The sequence below is a fragment of the Lipotes vexillifer genome, unplaced genomic scaffold (assembly GCF_000442215.2).
Source record: "Lipotes vexillifer unplaced genomic scaffold, Lipotes_vexillifer_v1.1 scaffold316, whole genome shotgun sequence".
Lineage (NCBI taxonomy): Eukaryota > Metazoa > Chordata > Mammalia > Artiodactyla > Lipotidae > Lipotes > Lipotes vexillifer.
Genome location: NW_006780802.1, coordinates 518,751 through 542,964, shown reverse-complemented (window position 1 = coordinate 542,964; position 24,214 = coordinate 518,751). Strand labels below are relative to the sequence as shown.

The following is a 24,214-nucleotide window of genomic DNA, read 5'->3' as shown; positions in this document are numbered from 1 at the left end:
CTTGGCGGAAGAGCCAGAAGATCATATTAAGGCTGCTGCTGCCTGGGCCTTGGGACAGATTGGGAGGCACACTCCGGAGCACGCCCGGGCTGTCGCGGTCACAAACTCTTTGCCTGTCCTGCTTTCTTTGTACATGTCGACCGAAAGTTCTGAGGATCTTCAAATGAAAGTAAGTGCTTGATTCTTGACTGTTTTAATGAGGATTTGTTAGATTTTGACTCATTCTTTAAAATGTGTAAATTAAAATGTTTTAATTTTCATCACGGACAATATTGCTTTTCTGAGTCAAGAAATAAATTTATCAGAAGTGCGGTGACTCTTTGAAAATGAGTTACCCTTGTCTCTAAAAATCAGTGATATATTTTAAAGAAAGTTCTCTGTAGGTACAAAGTTGTTTGTAAAATGAATGTCTGGTTGTTGCCTTCTACATTTCTATTGACTTTTCTTATGAAATAGGTTATTGAATAATAGGATTTTGGAGGTGGAATTGACCAGAGGGTACTTTAGTCCATTTTACATTAAAAAATTGAGTCTAAAGAAATTTAAGCTGCTTTCCCAAGGTGTTCCTGAAGCATGAGCTACCTCTCCTAACTCCAAGTCTGCCTGATCTTTTAATTATGTCTTATATTTGTTCCTTAAAGGAAAAATGACTGTAAGATTCACTAAATTAAACATTTTTAAATCATGCATTTAAAAAAAATCAAGATTTCTAAAAAAATTGTTACTAGCTACTGAAATGATTCATAAAACATGAATATAAAGTAGGATGGGTTTGTAAAATAATTTTAGAATTTCAGAGAAAGAAAAATGCTTCCCAGCATACTCCCTGTTAGGAAAACATGTAACTTTTGGAAAGCAGCTTTCAGAATTGACTTGGATTGAGAGAAGTACACAGAAAAGACAATCAAAATAACAGTAAATTAAATTACTTTTAAATTTTAATTAAAACACTAAAGTAACAAATAGGAAAGCACATTTGCTGGAACAACTTTAGATGCTCTGGCGAGGCAGGAAGTCTGCTTGAACTTACAGTTGAGAGACTCTGAAAGCGATGTCGTGAGTCATTTATTTGGTTTATAAATTTTATAAAAGTGAGTTTATGTTGTTTTGGTTATGTTTACCTGTTTTTTTTCTCTACAGATTCATTGGGGGAAGTTGATTTCTAAGATTAATGCTTTTTCTGTTTTTATAAGACTTTCTAGATCAAAGCAATGATTTAATAGATTTAGGGCTTTTCCCTTACTTGTCTCCAATGTTGACTCCATTCCTTGGCAATGCTTGGTAGAGAGTAAGATTGACAATGTGCTAAGGTCTTTTCCTGTTTAACAATTGTGTGATTCTTTGACTTTCTGGTGAGAAACCACAGCTCCATTTCCAGTTTTGAGTTGTCTGCGTACATCTGATTTACATAGATATACTTTTATTTTATTTTATTTTATTTTTTAAAATGTATTTATTTTTGGCTGCATTGGGTCTTCATTGCTATGCGCAGGCTTTCTCTAGTTGCGGTGAGCAGGGGCTACTCTTCATTGCGGTGGGTGGGCTTCTCACTATGGTGACTCCTCTTTGTTGTGGAGCATGGGCTCTAGGCACACGGGCTTCAGTAGTTGTGGCATGAGGGCTCAATAGTTGTGGCTCATGGGCTCTAGAGCACAGGCTCAGTACTTGTGGCCCATGGGCTTAGTTGCTCCGCAGCATGTGGGATCTTCCTGGACCAGGGCTCGAACCCATGTCCCCTGCATTGGCAGGCAGATTCTTAACCACTGCGCCACCACGGAAGCCCTACATGTAATTTTTTTTTTTTTTATGTTTTTTTTGTTTGTTTTGCTTTTTGCGGTACGCGGGCCTCTCACTGCTGTGGCCTCTCCTGCTGCGGAGCACAGGCTCCGGCCGCCCAGGCTCAGTGGCCATGGCTCACGGGCCCAGCCACTCTGCGGCACATGGGATCCTCCCGGACCGGGGCACGAACCCGTGTCCCCTGCATTGGCAGACGGACTCTCAACCACTGCGCCACCAGGGAAGCCCCCTACATGTAATTTTAACCTCTGTATGTAGTTCTCTTTTTGTGGCATATTTCTTTAACCCATTATCATAATTGTCTTTCTTCCTCCCTCTTCCCTCTCCCCTTCCCCACTTCCTCCTCTTCCCTCCTCCCTCCTCCTCACTTCTCATCCTTCCCACCCTTACCTCTAGTAATCCAGGGAAATAAAAGAATACATCAGCTAGAGCATGAATAATGAATAGTGGAGTCAATAGTAATTATAGTTTGAGAAACCCTTGCAAATAGTCTCCGAGGGAGCACTATATACTATTTACATGCCACCAAGTTTATATAACTTGGTTTTTAATGAGTTATTATATTGTATAAATATCACCAGAGTAAAATAAGTTTGATAACTTTACTTTTTGAAGTCAGATAATTTTTATCTTGTATTAGTTTAATAAAGGTGGTTTTATTAAAACATTTAGGTTTACTAATAGAAGATTCCTTCTGCCCTTATTTAATATAATATTTACTTTCAGGAAATACAGTGGGTATTAAATTAAAAGTGATTTATCAATCATTATCCTGTCAACAATCTTTCCAAGGCTTTAAATCCATCCAGATATTTTCTTATTGTAGGGACTTAATCATTCCTTTTTTTTTTCTTCCCCAAGGTCTCTTGGATTCTATCAGTTGTTGTTTTAAAGGCTTTAGAGCGAAAGTCCAAATCTGTTTGATGTGACACTATCTCAGTAGGGAAAATGTATCCAAGAGCTTTAGGAACTGTCTAATGGTGTTTCTCATTTGTTACTCTGTGGCAGTTTTCAAATTATAAGGCCATGTTGAAGTTCATTTTGTCCCAAAGGCATGTCAGCTTCTGTAAGCATTCTCTAATTGGTTCTGATCCATGAGAGAGAGCCAAGGAGCAGCCTCTTGGAATTTCTTGCACATTTTCACATAGCCTTACTGTCTATACACCTATGTAGTTTCAAATACCTTCTAAAAACTGAAAAATATATATATCTTTTATATAATCAGCTTACCTACATATATTTTGATAATATTCAGGCACCTACATTTTCATTTGTTTTTATTCAGAGGTATCATATCGAAATGTATCATCTTAGTTTGGCATTTGGATGGTTATAAAACTATTCAAATAGTTATAAAACTATTTCTAAGATAATTATTTGATTTAATTATTGTATTCTTATTGTCTTGGTTGTTCCCCTTTATTTTTAGCAGCTTTATTGAAATATAACTCATATACCATATAATTTACCCGTTTAAACTATACAATTCAATGGTTTTAGTATCTTCACAGGTGCAAACATCACCACAGTCTAATTTTAGAACATTTTCATTCTCCCATTAGCAGTCACTCCATATCCTTCCTGTTTAGCCCCAGGCAACCATTAATTTACTATCTGTCTTTGGGGATTTGCCTCTTCTGGACAGTTCATTTAGATGGAACCATACAATATACGTGGCCTTTTGTGCCTGGCTTCTCTCACTTAAAGTTTCAAGGTTCATCCATGTCGTAGCATATATCAATATTTTGTTCCTTTTAATTGCCAAATAATATTCCATTGTATTGATATATACCACATTTTATTTTTCTGTTCACTGCTTAGACATTGGGTTGTTTCTACTCTTTCACTGTTATAAATAATGCTGCTATGAACATTATTGTGCAAGTTTTGTGTGGACGTATGTTTCCATTTCTCTTGGGTATGTACCTAGGAATGGAATTTGCTAGGTCATATGATAACTCTTTTTGACATTTTGAGGAACTGCCAAACTGTTTTCCAATGTGCCTGTACCATTTTACATTCCCACCAGCAATGTATGAGGGTTCTAATTTTTCCACATCTTTGCCATCACTTGTTATTGTCTTTGTTTTTTATTATAGCCATCCTAGTGGGTGTGAATTGGTATCACATTATGGTTTCGATTTGCATTTCCTTGATGGCTAATGATGCTGAAAATCGTTTCATGTGCTTATTGGCCATTTGTATATCGTCTTTGGAGAAATGTCTAATCAGACCCTTTGCCCATTTTTAAATTGGGCTATTTATCTTTTTATTATTGAGTTGTAAGAGTTCTTTATATATTTCTGGATACAAATCCTTATCAGATATATGATTTACAAATATTTTCTCCCATTCTGTGGATTGTCTTATCACTTTATTGATGGTATTGTTTAGAGCACATTTTGAAAAAAAGTTTTAATGAAGTTCAGTCTATTTTTCTTCTTTTGCTGCTTGTGCTTTTGGAGCTATATCTGAGAAGACTTTGCCTAACACAAGGTCATGAAGATTTACTCCTATGTGCCCCCCTCATTTAAATAACTATAGCTCTTTGGGTCAGAATGCTTTCAGAATAAAATTAACTTTTGAATAAGAAACATTTTTCATTTTAAGCAGTTTTCATTAGAGATCATTCATTAAGGAAAGCAACAGTGAATAATTTTTTGTTACTCCTTTCATTTTCTGTGAAAAACAAGTGAAGTGGCACCAAGCGTTTGCCTAGAATTGACAGTTGTATTTTGTTAATTACTACAGCTTATGTGTGTTGTTGAGATAAAAAAAAAAGTATTGCTAGTCACTTACTGTGGTTTTTACAGTAGCTTTGATCAGTGTGGCTGAAGTCAGTTTTAGAAATATCAGAAAAATTAGTGAATGTAGAACTGTAGATGCTATGCTAGTTCATAGGAAAACCAGGCTCAAACTCAAGTTGCCCTAAGTAGATAGCCCATGACTCCTTCCCTCACATCATTATGTATTATATATGTCTAAGGATAAGCACTAGCTACTAAATGCTCTGACATTTAGCAAAATTCATAATCCCTTATTCATTATTTCAAAGTAACACATTACTTGATTTCCTGAATTAGGTAAATAAAAGGGTTTGTTGACCCCATGTAACTTCTGTACAATTCACAGAATGAAGTTGTAGGAAAAATTTTATTTTGCTCACAGCCATAAATAACCAAATATAAGGCACATTTTCTAAAGGCTTATACATTTTAAATCCAAAATATGTGATCTTATATGTAGAAAATCCTAAGGAATACACACAGACACACACATACACAAATACTAGAACTAATAAGAGTTCAACAAAATCACTAGGTATAAGATCAATATAAAAATCAATTGTATTTCCATATCTTAGTAATGAGTAATTCAAATATGGAGTTAAGAAAATAGTTTCATTCACAATAGCATCAAAAAAATAAAATACTTAGGAATCAATTTAACAAAAGAAGTATAAGACTTGTACACTGAAAACTATAAAACATTGCTGGAAAAAACTAAAGAAGATCTGAATAAATGAAGAGACATTCCATGTTCACAGATTGGAAGATTCAATATTGTTAAAATGGCAATTCAATATTGTGAAAACCATCTACATATTCAATACAATTCCTGTCAAAATCCCAGCTGGCTTTTTTCCCCCCAGAAGTTGAGAAGCTGATCCTAAAATTCATATGGAAATGCAAAGGACTCAGACTAGCCAAAACAATCTTGGAAAAGAAAGACTTACACTGCCCAACTTCAAAATTTATTATAAAGCTACAGGAATCAAGATAGTGTGGTACTTGCTTACAGAAAGGCATATATACCAATGTAGTAATTGAATTGAAAATCTGAAATAGGCCCTTTTATGGTCAAATGATTTTTCACAAAGGTGCCAAGGCAATTTAATGTTAAAAGGATAGTCTTTTCAGCAAACTGTACTAGGATAATTATTATATCCTCAGACAAAAATATTAATTTGGACCCATGTCTCATACCATATACCAGAATTAACTAAAAATGGATAATAGGTCTAAATATAAGAATTAAGACTATAAAACTCTTAGAAGAAAATATAGAAGTAAATCTTTTTAACCTTGGATTAGGCATTGATTTCTTAGAAGTGACACTTAAAGCACAATTAATAAAAGAAAACATTGATAAATTAGGTTTCATCAAAATGAAAAACTTGTACGCTTCTGAAGACATCACTGAGAAAATGAAAAGACAAGCCACAGACTTGGAAAAATTACTTGCAAATCATATATTCAAGCAAGGACTTGTATTCAAAATATATAAAGAGCTCTTACAACTCAATAATAAGAGGGCAACCCAACTAAAATATGGGTAAAAGATCTGAATAGACATTTCACCAACAAATGATCAATCAGCACATGAAAAGATGTTCAACATCATTAGTGACTATAGAAATGCAAATCAAAACCATAATGAGATATTACTTTACACCCATAAGAATGTAACTATAAACGGGCACAATGTTTCTTTTGGGATGATGAAAATGTTCTAAAATTAGATTGTGGTGATGGTTGCACAGCTCTGTAAATTTACAAAAAATACATGGATTTTAAAATGAGTGAATTTATGGTATGTAAATTATATCTCAATAATGTTGTTAAAAAAATCTTAAACCCAGAAATTGACAAGTAAACAAAATCTTAATTAACTAATATACTAATATTTCTTTCATGCTGGGTAATATAACTGATTATTAATCATGATATACATCCTGATCTAGAAGTTTATAGTCAAAAATCAAGTATATTTCTTGATGAAGGATAGTGAAGCTCAGTGGATTTCTAGTGTCATTAGAGTTCTTGATTAATAAGTTGGCAGTCTGTCACCAACTTGGAACTGTTAGAATTGGAGTAAGGCTGTCTGCATAGTACAGTGGATGTGATCTCCGCTATCCTGCTGGTAGACCTTGTCACCAACAGCAGTTAGGTTCATCACAAGCTCTTCATTTCATTTTCAAATTCCAGGAACACAAGACATTAATTCTTGTCAAGCTTTCATTGAGTACTTACTTTGGTATGTATTTTGCTTTGTATTTCAATAGAGTAAAAAAGCCATAAAGAATATCCTACAAAAATGCACCTATTTACCAGCTCTTGAGCCATTTCTGTATGATGCTCCTCCCAATATTCTGAAGTATGTGGTTGGACAGTTCAGTAAGGTAAGACATGCTCTCTTAGCCTAGAAGTGGGGGAAGAAAATTGAAATGGGGTATTAACTTGTTGCTTCTGCTGGGTCAATGTTTTCTTCTGTAAGATGGGGGCAGGGTTTTACTACTTAACTTTCACCTATCATATTGACACGGAAGGTAAAATAGGTTAATAAAGTTAACATAAGCTAATAAAATTCACACATAAATAATTCACACTTTCTTCTTCCTCACATTTTCCTCACAGCCTCTGTACTGTCTTTTTTATGTTCTTGGAGAGTAAAGAGTCAACATATAAAAACCTCATAGTGCAGATAATTTATACTGAGAAGTAACTTTTGGTAATTTTCCCAGTGTCTGTTAGTTTCACTCATCTGGGAACACTGCAAAGATCTTATAAAGAAAAGGAAAAAGGTCTCTGAGTCACTGAAATATTTTTTGCAACGTGCATGCACTTTACTGGAGATGCTTTGAGACAGTCACTTGGAGTGTATTGACTTATTCTGTGAACAGTTTTAACAAACGTGGCTGTCATATTAGACCACTGCAGATTCAATGTAGTAAGGTAGGAAGGTCAAGCTGCTGGAAGGGGCTCAGCCAGTGGGACTGACTGCTGAAAGCAGAGGCTGAGAGAGAGTGAGTGCATTCTCACAGCTGTGGATGGCCAGGAGGGGGACCCTAAACTATCAACTGTGTTCAGGAGGTTGGGTTTAAGAAAACAGGGTCTTTGGAATTAGTATCCCACTGTGGCCCTGAGCCAAGGCTCTGGAGCTGGGGTGCCTGGATTCCCCATTTACCAGCAGCAATGCCTTTAGCAAGTCTTGACCTCTCTAAACCTTAGTGTGATTACCCATAAATGGGGTTAATAAAAGAACCTATTTATAGGGTCATCGTAAAGGTTAATGAGATGTTATATATAAAGAGTTTAGCTTAGGGCTTCCCTGGTGGCGCAGTGGTTGAGAGTCCGCCTACTGATTCAGGGGACACGGGTTCGTGCCCTGGTCCGGGAAGATCCCACATACCATGGAGCGGCTGGGCCTGTGAGCCATGGCCGCTGAGCCTGCGCGTCTGGAGGCTGTGCTCCGCAACGGGAGAGGCCACAACAGTGAGAGGCCCGTGTACCGCGAAAAAAAAAAAAAAAATTATGTGGCAAGTGCACAGATAGGGGTTTAACAGAATTCCATGAGAGAAGAAAAGTACCCAACTCATCCTGGGAAAACAGAATAGGGGTATCGCAGAGAAAGTTTCTTAAAGGAGGTGACGTCTGAGCTGAGACTTAAAACATAAGCAAGAGTGGGAGTTTCCTGATGGTCCAGTTTCCACTGCAGGGGGCACTGGTTCGACCCCTGGTTGGGGAACGTGGTGTTGCAAAAAAAAAAACGATAAGCAAGAGTGAGCCAAGTAATGGGGGAGGTGTGTGGAGGGTGGAAGGGTATTCTAGGAAGAGGAAACAGCATAGGCAAAGGCAAGAAATGGTTTGGACACACCCTTTGAGATTATCGAAATAAAATTTAGCATAGAGGTTGGTAGGGAAGGACGCTGGAGAGGTATTTAGGACCTGAGTCACAGAAGGCCCTCGGTGCCTTGTTAAGGAGCTTGGAGAGACCTTCAATTTGTATAAGAGAAGAACGGATACTGCTTTACCTTGTATGTATATGAGTGGCTCTCCATTATCTTTGCTCCTGTTCATTGCCTTTATTCCATCTCCACAACATAAAAAGTTAAGAAATTTCTGAAAAGGCTGCATTTTACTTCCAATGATCAGCAAATTTAGGCTCATTATGTTACAGGTATATTGGACATAAATTCTCTTATACATTTCCTCAGATATATTATTGCTCTTTAGTAGTAAAAATCCAACTTGGAAAAGAAAAGCTGACATTTTTATGTGCTTCACTTTTCAAGGTGCTGCCACATGATAGCAAAGCTCGACGACTTTTTGTAACAAGTGGTGGACTTAAAAAGATTCAAGAGATAATAGCAGAACCTGGATCTCTCCTTCAAGAATACATCAACAGTATTAACAACTGTTACCCAGAAGAAATAGTAAGGTGGGAAAAATGGACTTTGTGAAGGTCAAAGTTATAATGTAGTTTTTCTGTTCTCAAACCTAGATTTTATATCTACTGTGTCAAAATATGGACTTTGAAATAGCACATAAGACCAGTGTATACTTCTACTTCTCTCTTGATCTCTTTTATCCCTCAAATTAAATGTTCTGATTGACACATACATTTCCACATCAAACTGGAATGCCATTTGAGATATTTCTGTACTAATTTAATACATGCTTTACTAAAGAGTACCCAAATACAGAGTTCAAAGTAAAGTAACAATCTTTAATATGAACCTGATTTAGAAAGAGTCTGATTTTCATAGTTCCCTGCATATTATTTCTCTGCCTTAAGCTCCATTCATATCGGTGAGAGTATTACAAATAAGAAAGAGATGTTGAATGGCAAAAAGAAAGTTACTATCTATATTTGAAAAAATTAAATAAATAATGTTTTTTATGAAATGCAGATGCTTCATAGTAATGTAGCAGGAAGCTTTTCTCAAGATTAATTTTTTTAATGAGGTTGGTTTCAGAGCATTAAACCTAAGCCTCAGTCCCTGTAAGCCTAAAAGAGAACTATACCACTAAACCACAAATAAATCAAAACAAAGTTACCAAGTACAGATAGAATTATTAAGCAACTGAATCTTGAAAAATGTCCACAAAGCATGCAGAATTAAAGGCTATATTTATCTATATTTTTCTAATACTACACTCATTTCTTATTTTCTCTTAATGTTAGAGATTACAAATTCCAATTTTTAAAATTTGTTATAATTTATATGTTATGTAAACTATTCTTCCTATTTATTTATTTTTCTTCAATTTATTTATTTATTTTTTAAACTTTTTATTTTTTATTGCCATATAGTTGATTAACAGTGTTGTGACAGTTTCAGGTGTACAGCAAAGTGATTCAGTTATACATATACATGTATCTATTCTTCTTCAAATTCTTTTCCCATTTAGGTTGTTACATAATATTAAGCAGAGCTCCCTGTGCTATACAGTAGGTCCTTGTTGGTTATCCATTTTAAATACAGCAGTGTTTACATGTCAGTCACAAACTCCCTAACTATCCCTTCCCCTCACCCTTCCCCCCTGGTAACCATAAGTTCATTCTCTAAGTCTGTGAGTCTGTTTCTGTTTTGTAAATAAGTTCATTTGTGTCATTTCTTCTTAGATTCCACATATAAGTGATATCATACGATATTTCTCTTTCTCTGTCTGACTTAACTTCACTCAGTATGACAATCTCTAGCTTGGTCCATGTTGCTGCAAATGGCATTATTTCATTCTTTTTAATGGCTGAGTAATATTCCATTGTATATATGTACCACTTCTTCTTTATCCATTCCTCTGTTAATGGACATTTAGGTTGCTTCCATGTCTTGGCTGTTGTAAACAGTGCTGCAGTGAACACTGGGGTGCATATATCCTTTTGGACCATGTTTTTCTCTGGATATATGGTCAGGAGTGGGATTGCTGGGTCATATGGTAGTTCTATTTTTAGTTTTTTAAGGAACTTCCAGACTGTTCTCCATAGTGGCTGTACCAATTTACATTCCCACCAACGGTGTAGGAGGGTCCCCTTTTCTCCACACCCTCTACAGCACAGTTTGTGGATTTTTTGATGATAGCCATTCTGACTGGTGTGAGGTGATGTCTCATTGTAGTTTTGATTTGCATTTCTCTCATAATTAGTGATGTTGAACATCTTTTCATGTGCTTCTTGGCTATCTGTGTGTCATCTCTGGAGAAATGTCTATTTAGGTCTTCCGCCCATTTTTTGACTGGGGTTGTTTGTTTTGATGATATTAAGCCACATGAGCTGTTTATAAGTTTTGGAGACTAATCCTTTGTTGGTCACATCATTTGCAAATATTTTCTCCCAATCTGTGAGTTGTCTTTTCATCTTGTTTATGGTTTCCTTTGATGTGCAAAAGCTTTTGAGTTTAATTAGGTCCCATTTGTTAATTTTTGTTTTTATTTCCATTACTCTGGGAGTATGCTTCCTATTTAATATCAGTGGTTTTTAATACATATGGTAACATTGATTTTAAAAGCATGAAAATAATTTTAAGATTGAAATTTGTTTTATATTCACATATACTCTGCCAGTAAATTCTTTCCAGAGGTGTACAAGTTCATTCACTTTGGGGAGGTTTATGAGAACTTCTTGATCAAAAGAGTTCCAATAAATTAGCTTTGAAAATATTAATATATATAAAATACATCAAAGGAGTAGTATATCATAACATGTGTATATACTATGTATAATATATAAATAAAATAACATACCAAAAAGGTTGTATAACATATAAATATGTGTGAACCCACTAAATGAAGGAAATATGAAAACCTTTTATGGAGAAAATAAAGTTAATTTTTGTGCATGGAATGTATGTCCCTTCAGGAAGAATGCTATTTTATATGTTTAAAATAACTTTCTATGCAATTTTCTAACATAAACAGAATTATAGAAAAATGGAAAAAGTGAACTAACTGGTCCCCCAAGAGTGACCTATTAGAATTAACCAATGGTAAGGTGCTTTCTTGAATAGAAGTCTTCTTTCCACTAATTTCTAGGATTAGTTCACAGGGCACCAGGGGAAATAAAAATCTCTGTCATGTTAGAATTTGACCTGGTTCTTTGTCAAAATACCATTGTAAACTTTCCACTTCTCATATTCTGGGATCTGGGATTTCATTTTGTAAACTGGCTAATTATCATGAAGAATTTTGGTTAGCTGGCTAACTTTTTCAGGTTTCTGACATATATTTTTTAAAGCATTGGGCTCTATAGAACTTAGAGGAGTTTTATAGAAATCTCTGAAAAGTTACCTTCCTATGAAAGCAGACAAATATAATCTCAAAATTGTTTAATTTTTGCTATCATAATTCTCAAAAATGACTTGGAGACTATTTTAGAATTTTTCTTTATAAGACAGATTATCAGTGGATACATTCCCTCAGCTGTTTTTAGCCTAAACATTTATTTCACATTGCCTTCTAATTTTAGTAATCTTTAAAAATGTTTAATAAAGGTGGTTGGTATGATGAGAGAGAAGGCGCCCAGGACGAGACGTTAGAAGACATAAATTCTAATCCTGGGCCACTCCACAGCTGTTGTCTTCTGGATCTCTCCCTAAACTGGGGTGCAAGGCATGCATACAGTCTTCCGTTCAGCACATTTCTGGTGTGATAACAGCTATTACAGTAACCTAAATTCTACATGTGTCTAGGATGAGTTAACTCCCCTATATTCTTAAAGGCCAGGAAGAAATACGGTGATAGCCAGAGGAAAGGCATTTCCAGTTCTTTTTTGGAGGTTCATTTTGGTTCTTTCATGAGGAGTATGGCTAAAAGCTCGGACTTAGGTATCAAACAGATCTAAGTTCCTATCTCAGTCCAAACGACTTGCTAACTGTGACTTTGAAGATATTACTTAACCCTCTTAACCAGTTTTCTCATCTGTAAAATGTGAATAATTACCTACTTCACAGAGTTGCTATTAGGATTAAGTGAGAGGCTATTAGGATTAGCCACAGGGTTTACAGATAGGAAGAATTCAATTCAGTAAATATCTGTTATTGTCCTCAGTGGGCACCCCTCTTCTTGTTCTTTTTTTCTTTTTCTTTTTTTTAAAGTTGAAATACAGTTTTCACATTTACACATGTTGTGTTAGTTTCTGGTGTACAGCAAAGTGATTCATATATATATATTCAGATATATTCAGATATTCTTTTTCATATTCTTTTCCATTATGGTTTATTACAGGATATTGAATATAGTTCCCTGTGCTATACAGTAGGACCTTGTTGTTTATCTATTTCATATATAGTAGTTTGTATCTGCTAATCTCGAACTCTGAATTTATCCCTTCCCCATCCCCTTCCCCGCTCTGGTAACCATAAGTTTGTTTTCTATGTCTGTGAGTCTGTTTCTGTTTTGTAAATAAGTTCATTTGTATCATATTTTAGATTCCACATGTAAGTGATATCATAAGGTATTTGTCTTTCCCTTTCTGGCTTACTTCACTTAGTATGATAATCTCTAGGTCCATCCATGTTGCTGCAAATGGCATCATTTCATTCTTTTATATGGTTGAGTAGTATTCCATTGTGTGTGTGTGTGTGTGTGTGTGTGTGTGTGTGTGTATACTAAATCTTTATCTGTTCATCTGTCAATGGACATTTAGGTTGCTTCCATGTCTTGGCTACTGTAAATAGTGCTTCTATGAATATTGGGGTGTATGTATCTTTTCAGATTATAGTTTTGTCTGGATATATGCCCAGGAGTGTTATTGCTGGATCGTATGGCACTCTATTTTTAGTTTTTAAGGAACCTCCATGCTGTTTTCCACAGTGGCTGCACCAATTTACATTCCCATCAACAATGTAGGAGGATTTTTTCTCCATACTCTCTCCAGCATTTGTTATTTGTAGACTTTTTAATGATGGCCATTCTGACCAATATGTGGTGATATCTCATTGTAGTTTTTAGTTGCATTTCTCTAATAATTAGCAGTGTTGAACATCTTTTCATGTGCCTGTCGGACATCTGTGTGTTATCTTTGGAAAATGTCTATTGAGGTGTTCTGCCCATTTTTTGATTGGGTTTTTTGTTTTTTTGTTATTGAGTTATATGAGCTGTTTGTATATTTTGGAAATTAAGCCCTTGTTGGTCGCATTGTTTACAAATGTTTTCTCCCAGTCCATAGACTTTTCATTTTGTATACAGTTACCTTTGCTTACAGAACCTTATAAGTTTGATTAGGTCCCATTTGTTTATTGTTGCTTTTATTTCTATTGCCTTGGGAGACTGACCTTAGAAAACATCGCTACAATTTATGTCAGAAAACGTTTTGCCTATGTTCTCTTCTAGGAGTTTTATGGTGCCATGTCTTATATTTAAGTCTTTGAGCCATTTCCAGTTTCTTTTTATGTATAATTTGAGGGAGTGTTCTAACCTTATTGATTTACATGTGGCTGTCCAGCTTTCCCAACACCAAGGAAACAGATATTCAGGTACAGGAGGGTCCCAAACAAGATGAACCCAAACACACCTACACCAAGGCATATTATTATTGTTCTTTTTTCTATCCATGTTAAGTCACATTATTAGCTAGATCAAATTTAACATTATAATAATACTGGAGAAACTTATGTAGCAGCACATGGCCACTTATCATTTTTTCACTATTTGTTTTGATGATAAATGCATAGCAAGCAAATATTTGTTTCATTTTTGCAAGTATAAAAGACATAAATAAAGATTGTTCTGATTAGGTTTAAATTGCTTTTAATTGCTAAGGTAGGGATTCCAAACTTTTTCCTGATGAGAAGCTGCTTTTGAATTCCTTAGCGACCAAAGGACAGACAGCAAAAGCAAGAAGAACTACAATCCTGCAGCCTGTGGAACAAAAATCACATTCACAGAAAGATAGACAAGATGAAAAGGCAGAGGGCTATGTACCAGATGAAGGAACAAGATAAAATCCCAGAAAAACAACTAAATGAAGTGGAGATAGGCAACCTTCCAGAAAAAGAATTCAGAATAATGATAGTGAAGGTAAACCAGGACCTCGGAAAAAGAATGGAGGCAAAGATCGAGAAGATGCAATAAATGTTTAACAAAGACCTAGAAGAATTAAAGAACAAACAAACAGAGATAAACAATACAATAACTGAAATGAAAACTACACTAGAAGGAATCAATAACAGAATAACTGAGGCAGAAGAACGGATAAGTGACCTGGAAGACAGAATGGTGGAATTCACTGCTGCGGAACAGAATAAAGAGAAAAGAATGAAAAGAAATTAAGATAGCCTAAGAAACCTCTGGGACAACATTAAACACAACAACATTCGCATTATAGGGGTCCCAGAAGGAGAAGAGAGAGAGAAAGGACCAGAGAAAATATTTGAAGAGACTATAGTCAAAAACTTCCCTAACATGGGAAAGGAAATAGCCACCAAAGTCCAGGAAGTGCAGAGAGTCCCATACAGGATACACCCAAGGAGAAACACGCCAAGACACATAGTAATCAAATTGGCAAAAGTTAAAGACAAAGAAAAATTATTGAAAGCAGCAAGGGAAAAATGACAAATAACATACAAGGGGACTCCCATAAGGTTAACAGCTGATTTCTCAGCAGAAACTCTACAAGCCAGAAGGGAGTGGCATGATATACTTAAAGTGATGAAAGGGAACAACCTACAACCAAGATTACTCTACCCGGCAAGGATCTCATTCAGATTCGATGGAGAAATCAAAAGCTTTACAGACAACCAAAAGCTAAGAGAATTCAGCACCACCAAACCAGCTCTACAACAAATGCTAAAGGAATTTCTCTAAGTGGAAAACACAAGGGAAGAAAAGGACCTACAAAAACAAACCCAAAACAATTAAGAAAATGGTCATAGGAACATACATATTGATAATTACCTTAAACATGAATGGATTAAATACTCCAACCAAAAGACACAGGCTCGCTGAATGGATACAAAAACAAGACCCATATATATGCTGCCTACAAGAGACCCACTTCAGACCTAGAGACACATTCAGACTGAAAGTGAGGGGATGGAAAAAGATATTCCATGCAAACGGAAATCAAAAGAAAGCTGGAGTAGCAATACTCATATCAGATAAAATAGACTTTAAAATAAAGAATGTTATAAGAGACAAGGAAGGACACTACATAGTGATCAAGGGATCAATCCAAGAAGAAGATACAACAATTATAAATATATATGCACCCAACGTAGGATCACCTCAGTCCATAAGGCAATTGCTAACAGCTCTAAAAGAGGAAGTCAACAGTAACACAGTAATAGTGGGGGACTTTAACACCTCACTTACACCAATGGAAAGATCATCCAAAATGAAAATAAATAAGGAAACAGAGCTTTAAATGACACAATAGACCAGATAGATTTAATTGATATTTATAGGACATTCCATCCAAAACCAGCAGATTACACTTTCTTCTCAAGTGCGCACGGAACATTCTCCACGATAGATCACATCTTGGGTCACAAATCAAGCCTCAGTAAATTTAAGAACATTGAAATCATATCAAGCATCTTTTCTGACCACAGCTCTAATCTATGAGATTAGAAATTAATTACAGGGAAAAAAACGTAAAAAACTAAACTAGGCTAAACAATATATTACTAAATAACCAAGAGATCACTGAAGAAATCAAAGAGGAAATCAAAAAATACCTATAGACAAATGACTATGAAAACACAATGATCCCAAACCCATGGGATGCAGCAAAAGCAGTTCTAAGAAGGAAGTTTATAGCTATACAAGCCTACCTCAAGAAACAAGAAAAATCTCAAATAAACAATCTAACCATACACCTAAAGGAACTAGAGAAAGAAGAACAAACAAAACCCAAAGTTAGCAGAAGGAAAGAAATCATAAAGATCAGAGCAGAAATAAATTAAATAGAAACAAAGAAAAAAGTAGCAAAGATCAATAAAACTAAAAGCTGGTTCTTTGAGAAGATAAACAAAATTGATAAACCATTAGCCAGACTCATCAAGAAAAAGAGGGAGAGGACTCAAATCAATAAAATTGGAATTGAAAAAGGAGAAGTTACAACAGACACCGCGGAAATATAAAGCATCCTAAGAGACTACTACAAGCAACTCTATGCCAATAAAATGGACAATCTAGAAGAAATGGACAAATTCTTAGAAAGGTATAACCTTCCAAGACTGAACAAGGGCTAAATAGAAAATATGAACAGACCAATCACAAGTAATGAAATTGAAACTGTGATTAAAAATCTTCCAACAGGGCTTCCCTGGTGGCGCAGTGGTTGAGAGTCCACCTGCTGGTGCAGCGGACACGGGGTCATGTCCCGGTCCGGGGAGATACACCATGCCGTGGAGCGGCTGGGCCTGTGAGCCATGGCCACTGAGCCTGCATGTCCGGAGCCTGTGCTCTGCAACGGGAGAGGCTGCGACAGAGAGAGGCCCGCGACAAACCAAAGTCCAGGACCAGATGGCTTCACAGGTGAATTCTATCAAATATTTAGAGACAACCTAACAGCCATCCATCTCAAACTCTTTCAAAAAATTGCAAAGGAAGGAAAGCTCCCAAACTCATTCTGAGGCCACCAACCCTGATACCAAAACCAGACAAAGATACTACAAAAAAAGAAAATTACAGACCAATATCACTGATGAATATAGATGCAAAAATCCTCAACAAAATACTAGCAAACAGAATCCAACAGCACATTAAAAGGATCATACACCATGATCAAGTGGGATTTATCCCAGGGATGCAAGCATTCTTCACTGTATGCAAATCAATCAATGTGATACACCATATTGACAAATTGAAGAATAAAAACCATATGATCGGGGCTTCCCTGGTGGCGCAGTGGTTGAGAGTCCGCCTGCTGATGCAGGGGATGCGGGTTCGTGCCCCGGTCTGGGAAAATCCCACATGCCGCGGAGCGGCTAGGCCCATGAGCCATGGCCACTGAGCCTGCGCGTCTGGAGCCTGCGCTCCGCAACGGGAGAGGCCGCAACAGTGAGAGTCCCGCGTACCGCAAAAAAAAACCCAAAAAAACCATATGATCCTTTTAATAGATGCAGAAAAAGCTTTTGACAAAATTCAACACTGATTTATGATAAAAAGTCTCCAGAAAGTGGGCATAGAGGGAACCTACCTCCACATAATAAAGGCCATATATGACAAACCCCCTGCAACCATCATTCTCAATGGTGAAAAAATGAAAGCATTTCCTCTAAGATCAGGAATGAGACAAGGATGTCCACTCTCACCACTGTTATTCAACATAGTTTTGGAAGTCCTAGCCATGGCAATCGGAGAAGAAAAAGAAATAAGAGGAATACAAATTAGAAAAGAAGAAGTAAAGCTGTCACTGTTTGCAGATGACATGATACTATACATAGAGAATCCTAAAGATGCCACCAGAAAACTACTAGAGCTAATCAATGAATTTGGTAAAGTTGCAGGATATGAAATTAATGCACAGAAATCTCTTGCATTCCTATACACTAATGATGAAAAATCTGAAAGAGAAATTAAGGAAACCCTCCCGTTTACCATTGCAACAAAAAGAATAAAATACCTAGGAATAAACCTACCTAGGGAGACAAAACACCTGTATGCAGAAAAATATAAGACACTGATGAAAGAAATTAAAGATGATACCAACAGATGGAGAGATATAACATGTTCTTGGATTGGAAGAATCAATTTTGTGAAAATGACTATACTACCCACAGCAATCTACAGATTCAATGCAATCCCTATCAAATTACCAATGGCATTTTTTACGGAACTAGAAGAAAAAAATCTTAAAATTTGTATGGAGACACAAAAGACCCCAAATAACCAAAGCAGTCTTGAGGGAAAAAAACAGAGCTGGAGGAATCAGACTCCTTGACTTCAGACTCTACTATAAAGCTACAGTAATCAAGAAAATATGGTACTGGCACAAAAACAGAAACATAGATCAGTGGAACAAGATAGAAAGCCCAGAGATAAACCCATGCACCTATGGTCAACTAATCTATGACAAAGGAGGCAAGGATATACAATGGAGAAAAGACAGTCTCTTCAGTAAGTGGTGCTGGGAAAACTGGACAGCTACATGTAAAAGAATGAAATTAGAACACTCCCTAACACCATACACAAAAATAAACTCAAAATGGATTTGAGACCTAAATGTAATACCGGACACTATAAAACTCTTAGAGGAAAACATAGGAAGAACACTCTTTGACATAAATCACAGCAAGATCTTTTTTGATCCACCTTCTAGAGTCATGGAAATAAAAACAAAAATAAGCAAATGGGACCTAATGAAACTTCAAAGCTTTTGCACAGCAAAGGATACCATAAACAAGATGAAAAGACAACCCTTAGAATGGGAGAAAATATTTGCAAATGAATCAACAGACAAAAGATTAATCTCCAAAATATATAAACAGCTCATGCAACTCAATATTAAAAAACTGAACAACCCAATCCAAAAATGGGCAGAAGACCTAAATAGACATTTCTCCAAAGAAGACATACAGATGGCCAAGAAGCACATGAAAAGCTGCTCAACATCACTAATTATTAGAGAAATGCAAATCAAAACTACAATGAGGTATCACCTCACACCCGTTAGAATGGGCATCATCAGAAAATCTACAAACAACAAATGCTGGAGAGGGTGTAGAGAAAAGGGAAACCCTCTGCACTGTTGGTGGAAATGAAAATTGATACAGCCACTATGGAGAACAGTATGGAGGTTCCTTAAAACACTAAAAATTGAATTACCATATGCTCCAGCAATCCCACTACTGGGCATATACCCAGAGAAAACCATAATTCAAAAAGACACATGCACCCCAGTGTTCACTGCAGCACTATTTACAATAAGCAGGTCATGGAAGCAACCTAAATGCCCATCGACAGATGAATGGATAAAGAAGAAGTGGTACATATATACAATGGAATATTACTCAGCCATGAAAAGGAATGAAATTGGGTCATTTGTTGAGATGTGGATGGATCTAGAGACTGTCATACAGAGTGAAGTTAAGTTAGAAAGAGAAAAACAACTATCGTATATTAATGCATATATGTGGAACCTAGAATAATGGTACAGGTAAACGGGTTTGCAGGGCAGAAATTGAGACATAGATGTAGAGAACAAACGTATGGACACCAAGCGGGGAAAGCGGCAGGGTGGTGTTGGTGGTGGTGTGATGAATTGAGCGATTGGGATTGACATGTATACACTGATGTGTATTAAATTGAGGACTAATAAGAACCTGCTGTATAAAAAGATAAAATTAGGGCTTCCCTGGTTGTGCAGTGGTTGAGAGTCCGCCTGCCGATATAGGGGACACGGGTTCGTGCCCCAGTCCGGGAAGATCCCACATGCTGCGAAGCGGCTGGGCCCATGAGCCATGGCTGCTGAGCTTGCGCGTCCGGAGCCTGTGCTCCGCAACGGGAGAGGCCACAACAGTGAGAGGCCCACGTACCGCAAAAAAAAAATAAATTAAATTAAATTAAATTAAAAAAAAATTAAAAATATTAAAAATAAAATTAAATCAAATAGAAAAAAATCCCAGCAATTCCTAAGAATTTAGAAACAGAAGCCAATTTTACTATTTTCTTATTGTTCGTAAAAGTAATTATCTTAAGTGATTTAAGAACACAATATTTTAAATATAACTCCATTTTTGGAGTACATTCTGAAGACAAATAAATGTACAAAGAATCAAAAAAAATAAAGTCTACAGATAATATATGCTAGAGCGGGGTACAGAAAAGGGAACCCTCGTGTACTGTTGGTGGGGATGTAAATTGGTGGAGCCACTATGGAAAACAGTATGAAGTTTCCTTAAATAAAAATAGACCAAAAAAAAAAAAAAAAAAAGAATTCCTTAGCATCAGACAGATTCTAGCTGGAATGGGATTTCTGAGAGTTACTGTGTAACTTGATGTACTTATTTATGGGTCCATACCCTGAGATACATACGTGGTCTGTATGCATTTATGAGAAGTTATGTAGTGATAAATGTACCCCCTGCTGAGAGGGTGAGAAGTATAAGTCCTGAGCACATTTCCTTCCCCGTGGGGAATCCTGGAGATTGTGGCATCCCTGAGGTCCTTGGAGAGACAGGTATACAGTGGCAATTAGCTTGGCAATTAGCCAGGTAAAACCTCAAGAATTATAGGTAGGTCCTTATTTATTTATTGGGGACCTTTATTTTAAAGCAATACTGTCCAACAGAAATATAATATGAGCCACATATGTCATTTAAAATTTTCTAGTAGCCACATTTTAAAAAGTAAAATGAAACAGGGTAAATAAATATTAATGATATATTTTTGTTAGCCCAATATAGCTAAGCTTTATAATTTCAATTTGTAATCAGTATAAAAATTATCAATCTGCTATTTTACATTTTTTGTACTAAGTTTTTGAAATCTGGTGGGTATTTTATCACTTCTAGTGCATCTCAATTCAGATATTAAATTTCATTGGAAATACATGATCTGTATTTAGATGGTATAAAGTTTACAGTTGAAAAAGTAGATTCACAGGTTGTTCCAAGCACACCTAAAATTTTTCTAATAACTAATTGAATATCAGTTATTACTATTTTTAATTAAAATTAAATATAAAAATTCAGTTCCTCAGTCATATTTCTAGGGGTCGATAACTACATGTAGCTAGTGGCTACCATATGAAACAGCACAATTTTTAAAGTTTTGGTTTTTCTAAATCCACTTTCTACCATTTCTATAAAAAGTACCTATCTCATGTCTAACACATTTATAAGACCCAGGAAGGTGAAGCCTGCTTAAAATTTGTGACTAACTCAGAGAGGAACAGTTGTAACTTCCTCGGTTTAGGAATACTTTGAAGAGACTCACTGTTGAGGGACAATTTTTTTCAAGGGTAGGAGGCCTTTGGTGGAGATACATTCTTTAAGGTAGCTCTTTATGTATGCATGTATGTATCTGTTTATCTATGACTGCCTATAAGCGCACTGTTGAGAAAACACAGTTTTATCCATGTTAACTTGACAAATTGTGGAAGAAGTTAATGTAATATAAATTATGAGTTTTTAAGTCAAGCATCTGAGGATAAGTAAAGATTATTAACAAAGGATAAAGCAAGTCTTGAACATTAGGTTTTATTTGGAGAAAACAGCTTAGGAGGTTTAATTATTTTGAATGTTTTAGAAAATTTTAAATTATACTTACTAGATTTTTTTTATCCATTTAGTGTATTCTAGAATGTCTGCCAAATTTTATTTGACATACTTTTATATGCATATAAATTCTTTTCATGGTATATGAAGCATCTCACAATGCATTAATCAATATATATAATACTTTTATACTATATATTTTATAAAATGATAAATTTATAAATGTAAATTTATAGTACTATAGATGCCCAAAACCAATGAAAAGGATTTATTTCCTAGGTTAGTATGATGAAGTATTTGTAAACTATTTATTAAACAGCTGTTTAATGTGAATTATACTCCCAGAAATTTTTGTTTTTATGGGTAGCCAGATCTGATTAAAACATATGTTGAGGGCTTTCCTGGTGGCACAGTGGTTTGAGAATCAGCCTGCCAATGCAGGGGTCATGGGTTCGAGCTCTGGTCCAGGAAGATCCCACATGCCGCAGAGCAACTAAGCCCATGTGCCACAACTACTGAGCCCGCAAGCCACAACTACTGAAGCCCGTGCACCTAGGGCCCACGCTTTGCAACAAGAGAAACCTCCGCAATGAGAAGCCCGTGAACCGAAATTAAGAGTAGCTTCCGCTCGCCGCAGCTAGAGAAAGTCCACGTGCAGCAACGAAGACCCAATGCAGCCAAAAATAAATAAATTAATTAATTAATAAAAAAAAATCATACGTTGAGAATAATCTGTAGGGCAGTAAGAATGCGGAAGTTGATTAGTAATGATACACTGTGTTGTCTAACTTACAAAAAAAACCCATTAGCTATGATCATGAAAGCAACATCAGTCACTTGACATAATGAAAACAAAGTCTCTTTAATAAAATACTGTTACTGGATCCAAGTTCCTGGCTTTGAAAATACACCTTCTTTGCCATTGCATTGATATCCCTTCAATGTTTGCTGTTTATCTGGCAGTCTTGTGAGCTGTCGTTCTCTTCCTTGATCAACTCTACCCTCATGCACAAAGCATTCCTGGAGCATAACTGGTCAGTGTATTAGAGGTTTCACTCAGAGAATTATTTCAGATAAATATATTAAATCTTTTTTGCCTACTGTGCCAAATCTTTTCACAAAGATCTAATAGAAAATTTTCTTTTTCAGGTATTATTCCCCTGGATATTCAGATATACTTCTGCAGAGAGTGGACAGCTATCAACCACTTACTAAATGAGAAAAGTGACATTTTTATGCTCGAATTCACAGCAGGGTATTTATGAATGACAGTTGTTAAAGCTCTTTCTAAATATTTGAACTAAATACATTCTAGATTTATTCACTGTGAAAAACCTTTGGATATTTTCTAAATTTATGGAATACTTTAAAAATTAGTGGCTTGAATGTATGAGGAACTATTCATGGTCATTTGCATAGGATATGCTCTAAAGGTAAAATTTTAAGACATTAAAGGATCTAAGGCATTAGTTATTGTTCCATTAAAGACCACACACACACACACACACACACACACACACACACACACACACACACGCCCTTCCAACTAGATGCAGATGAAAGATGGTGTTCAAAAACTCTTAATTATGGGCTTCTTTGGTGGCGCAGTGGTTGAGAGTCCACCTGCCGATGCAGAGGACACGGGTTCGTGCCCCGGTCCAGGAAGATCCCACATGCCGCGGAGCGGCTGAGCCTGTGAGCCATGGCCGCTGAGCCTGCGCGTCCAGAGCCTGTGTTCCGCAACGGGAGAGGCCACAACAGTTAGAGACCTGCATACCACAAAAAAAAAAATCTCTTAATTATTTTGCCAGTTCCTCACAGGCACAGGCAAGGAAGGCTGGCCTTGCAAATTCCACAGTAGGATATCCAAGGGAAGTACTAGCTAAAAGAAGACACTGATGACAAAGTACAGGGCATTTGAAAGACATACTGATGCTGGTCACACAGATGTGTTAGCCGAACACATGGAATCTATCGATAACCTGCCAGGTTTTCCTGAAATTTAGGAAGTCTCCTCTTCATCCTAAGCTTCCTAAACCTCTTCTTACCCTACCTAAACTGTTCCTTACCTTTCCTGGGGCTGGACAGGGTAGAAGTCAATATTAAGCACTATACTATTGCAGGCATGCTTTCCATTTTCATTGAAAGGTTTCTTCTTAGTCTAGCCCTGCTCATGAATAAACAAGGAAGCAAGCAAATAAAATGGGTCCTCAGTGTTCCCTTGTCCTAGCTTCACATTCCCAGGTTTCAAAAGTCAGATTTTCAGGGATTTAAGGAAAAATTTGAAAAGAATACTGTCTGACTCAGACTTTACATTTTCACAGACGGGGCTGAAAGGAGGGTAAGAGGGAGTTGTGATAAAATTTTAAATAAAAACAGTACTAGAACTGTCCTTTTCATTTGTCCTATGTAGTGTTTCTGACCTTGGGGAATATGCGATTAGACTCAGGATTCTTGGTTAGTTGGCAACTG

At 36.3% G+C, this 24,214-nt stretch overlaps 1 protein-coding gene across 1 annotated transcript in view; it reads left to right on the top strand.

Annotated features, from left to right (window-relative positions):
* The window catches only part of SPAG6 (sperm associated antigen 6), a 73,918-nt gene extending 50,710 nt beyond the window's left edge, over positions 1 to 23,208 (top strand). Inside the window, 4 exon segments of the mRNA XM_007454166.1 lie at positions 1 to 169; positions 6,863 to 6,979; positions 8,873 to 9,018; positions 22,892 to 23,208. The exon segment at positions 1 to 169 is cut by the window's left edge and continues 2 nt beyond it. Of these exon segments, the coding sequence (XP_007454228.1) occupies positions 1 to 169; positions 6,863 to 6,979; positions 8,873 to 9,018; positions 22,892 to 22,961 (502 nt within the window). The 3' untranslated portion in view covers positions 22,962 to 23,208.
* The last annotated feature ends 1,006 nt before the right edge of the window (positions 23,209 to 24,214 follow it).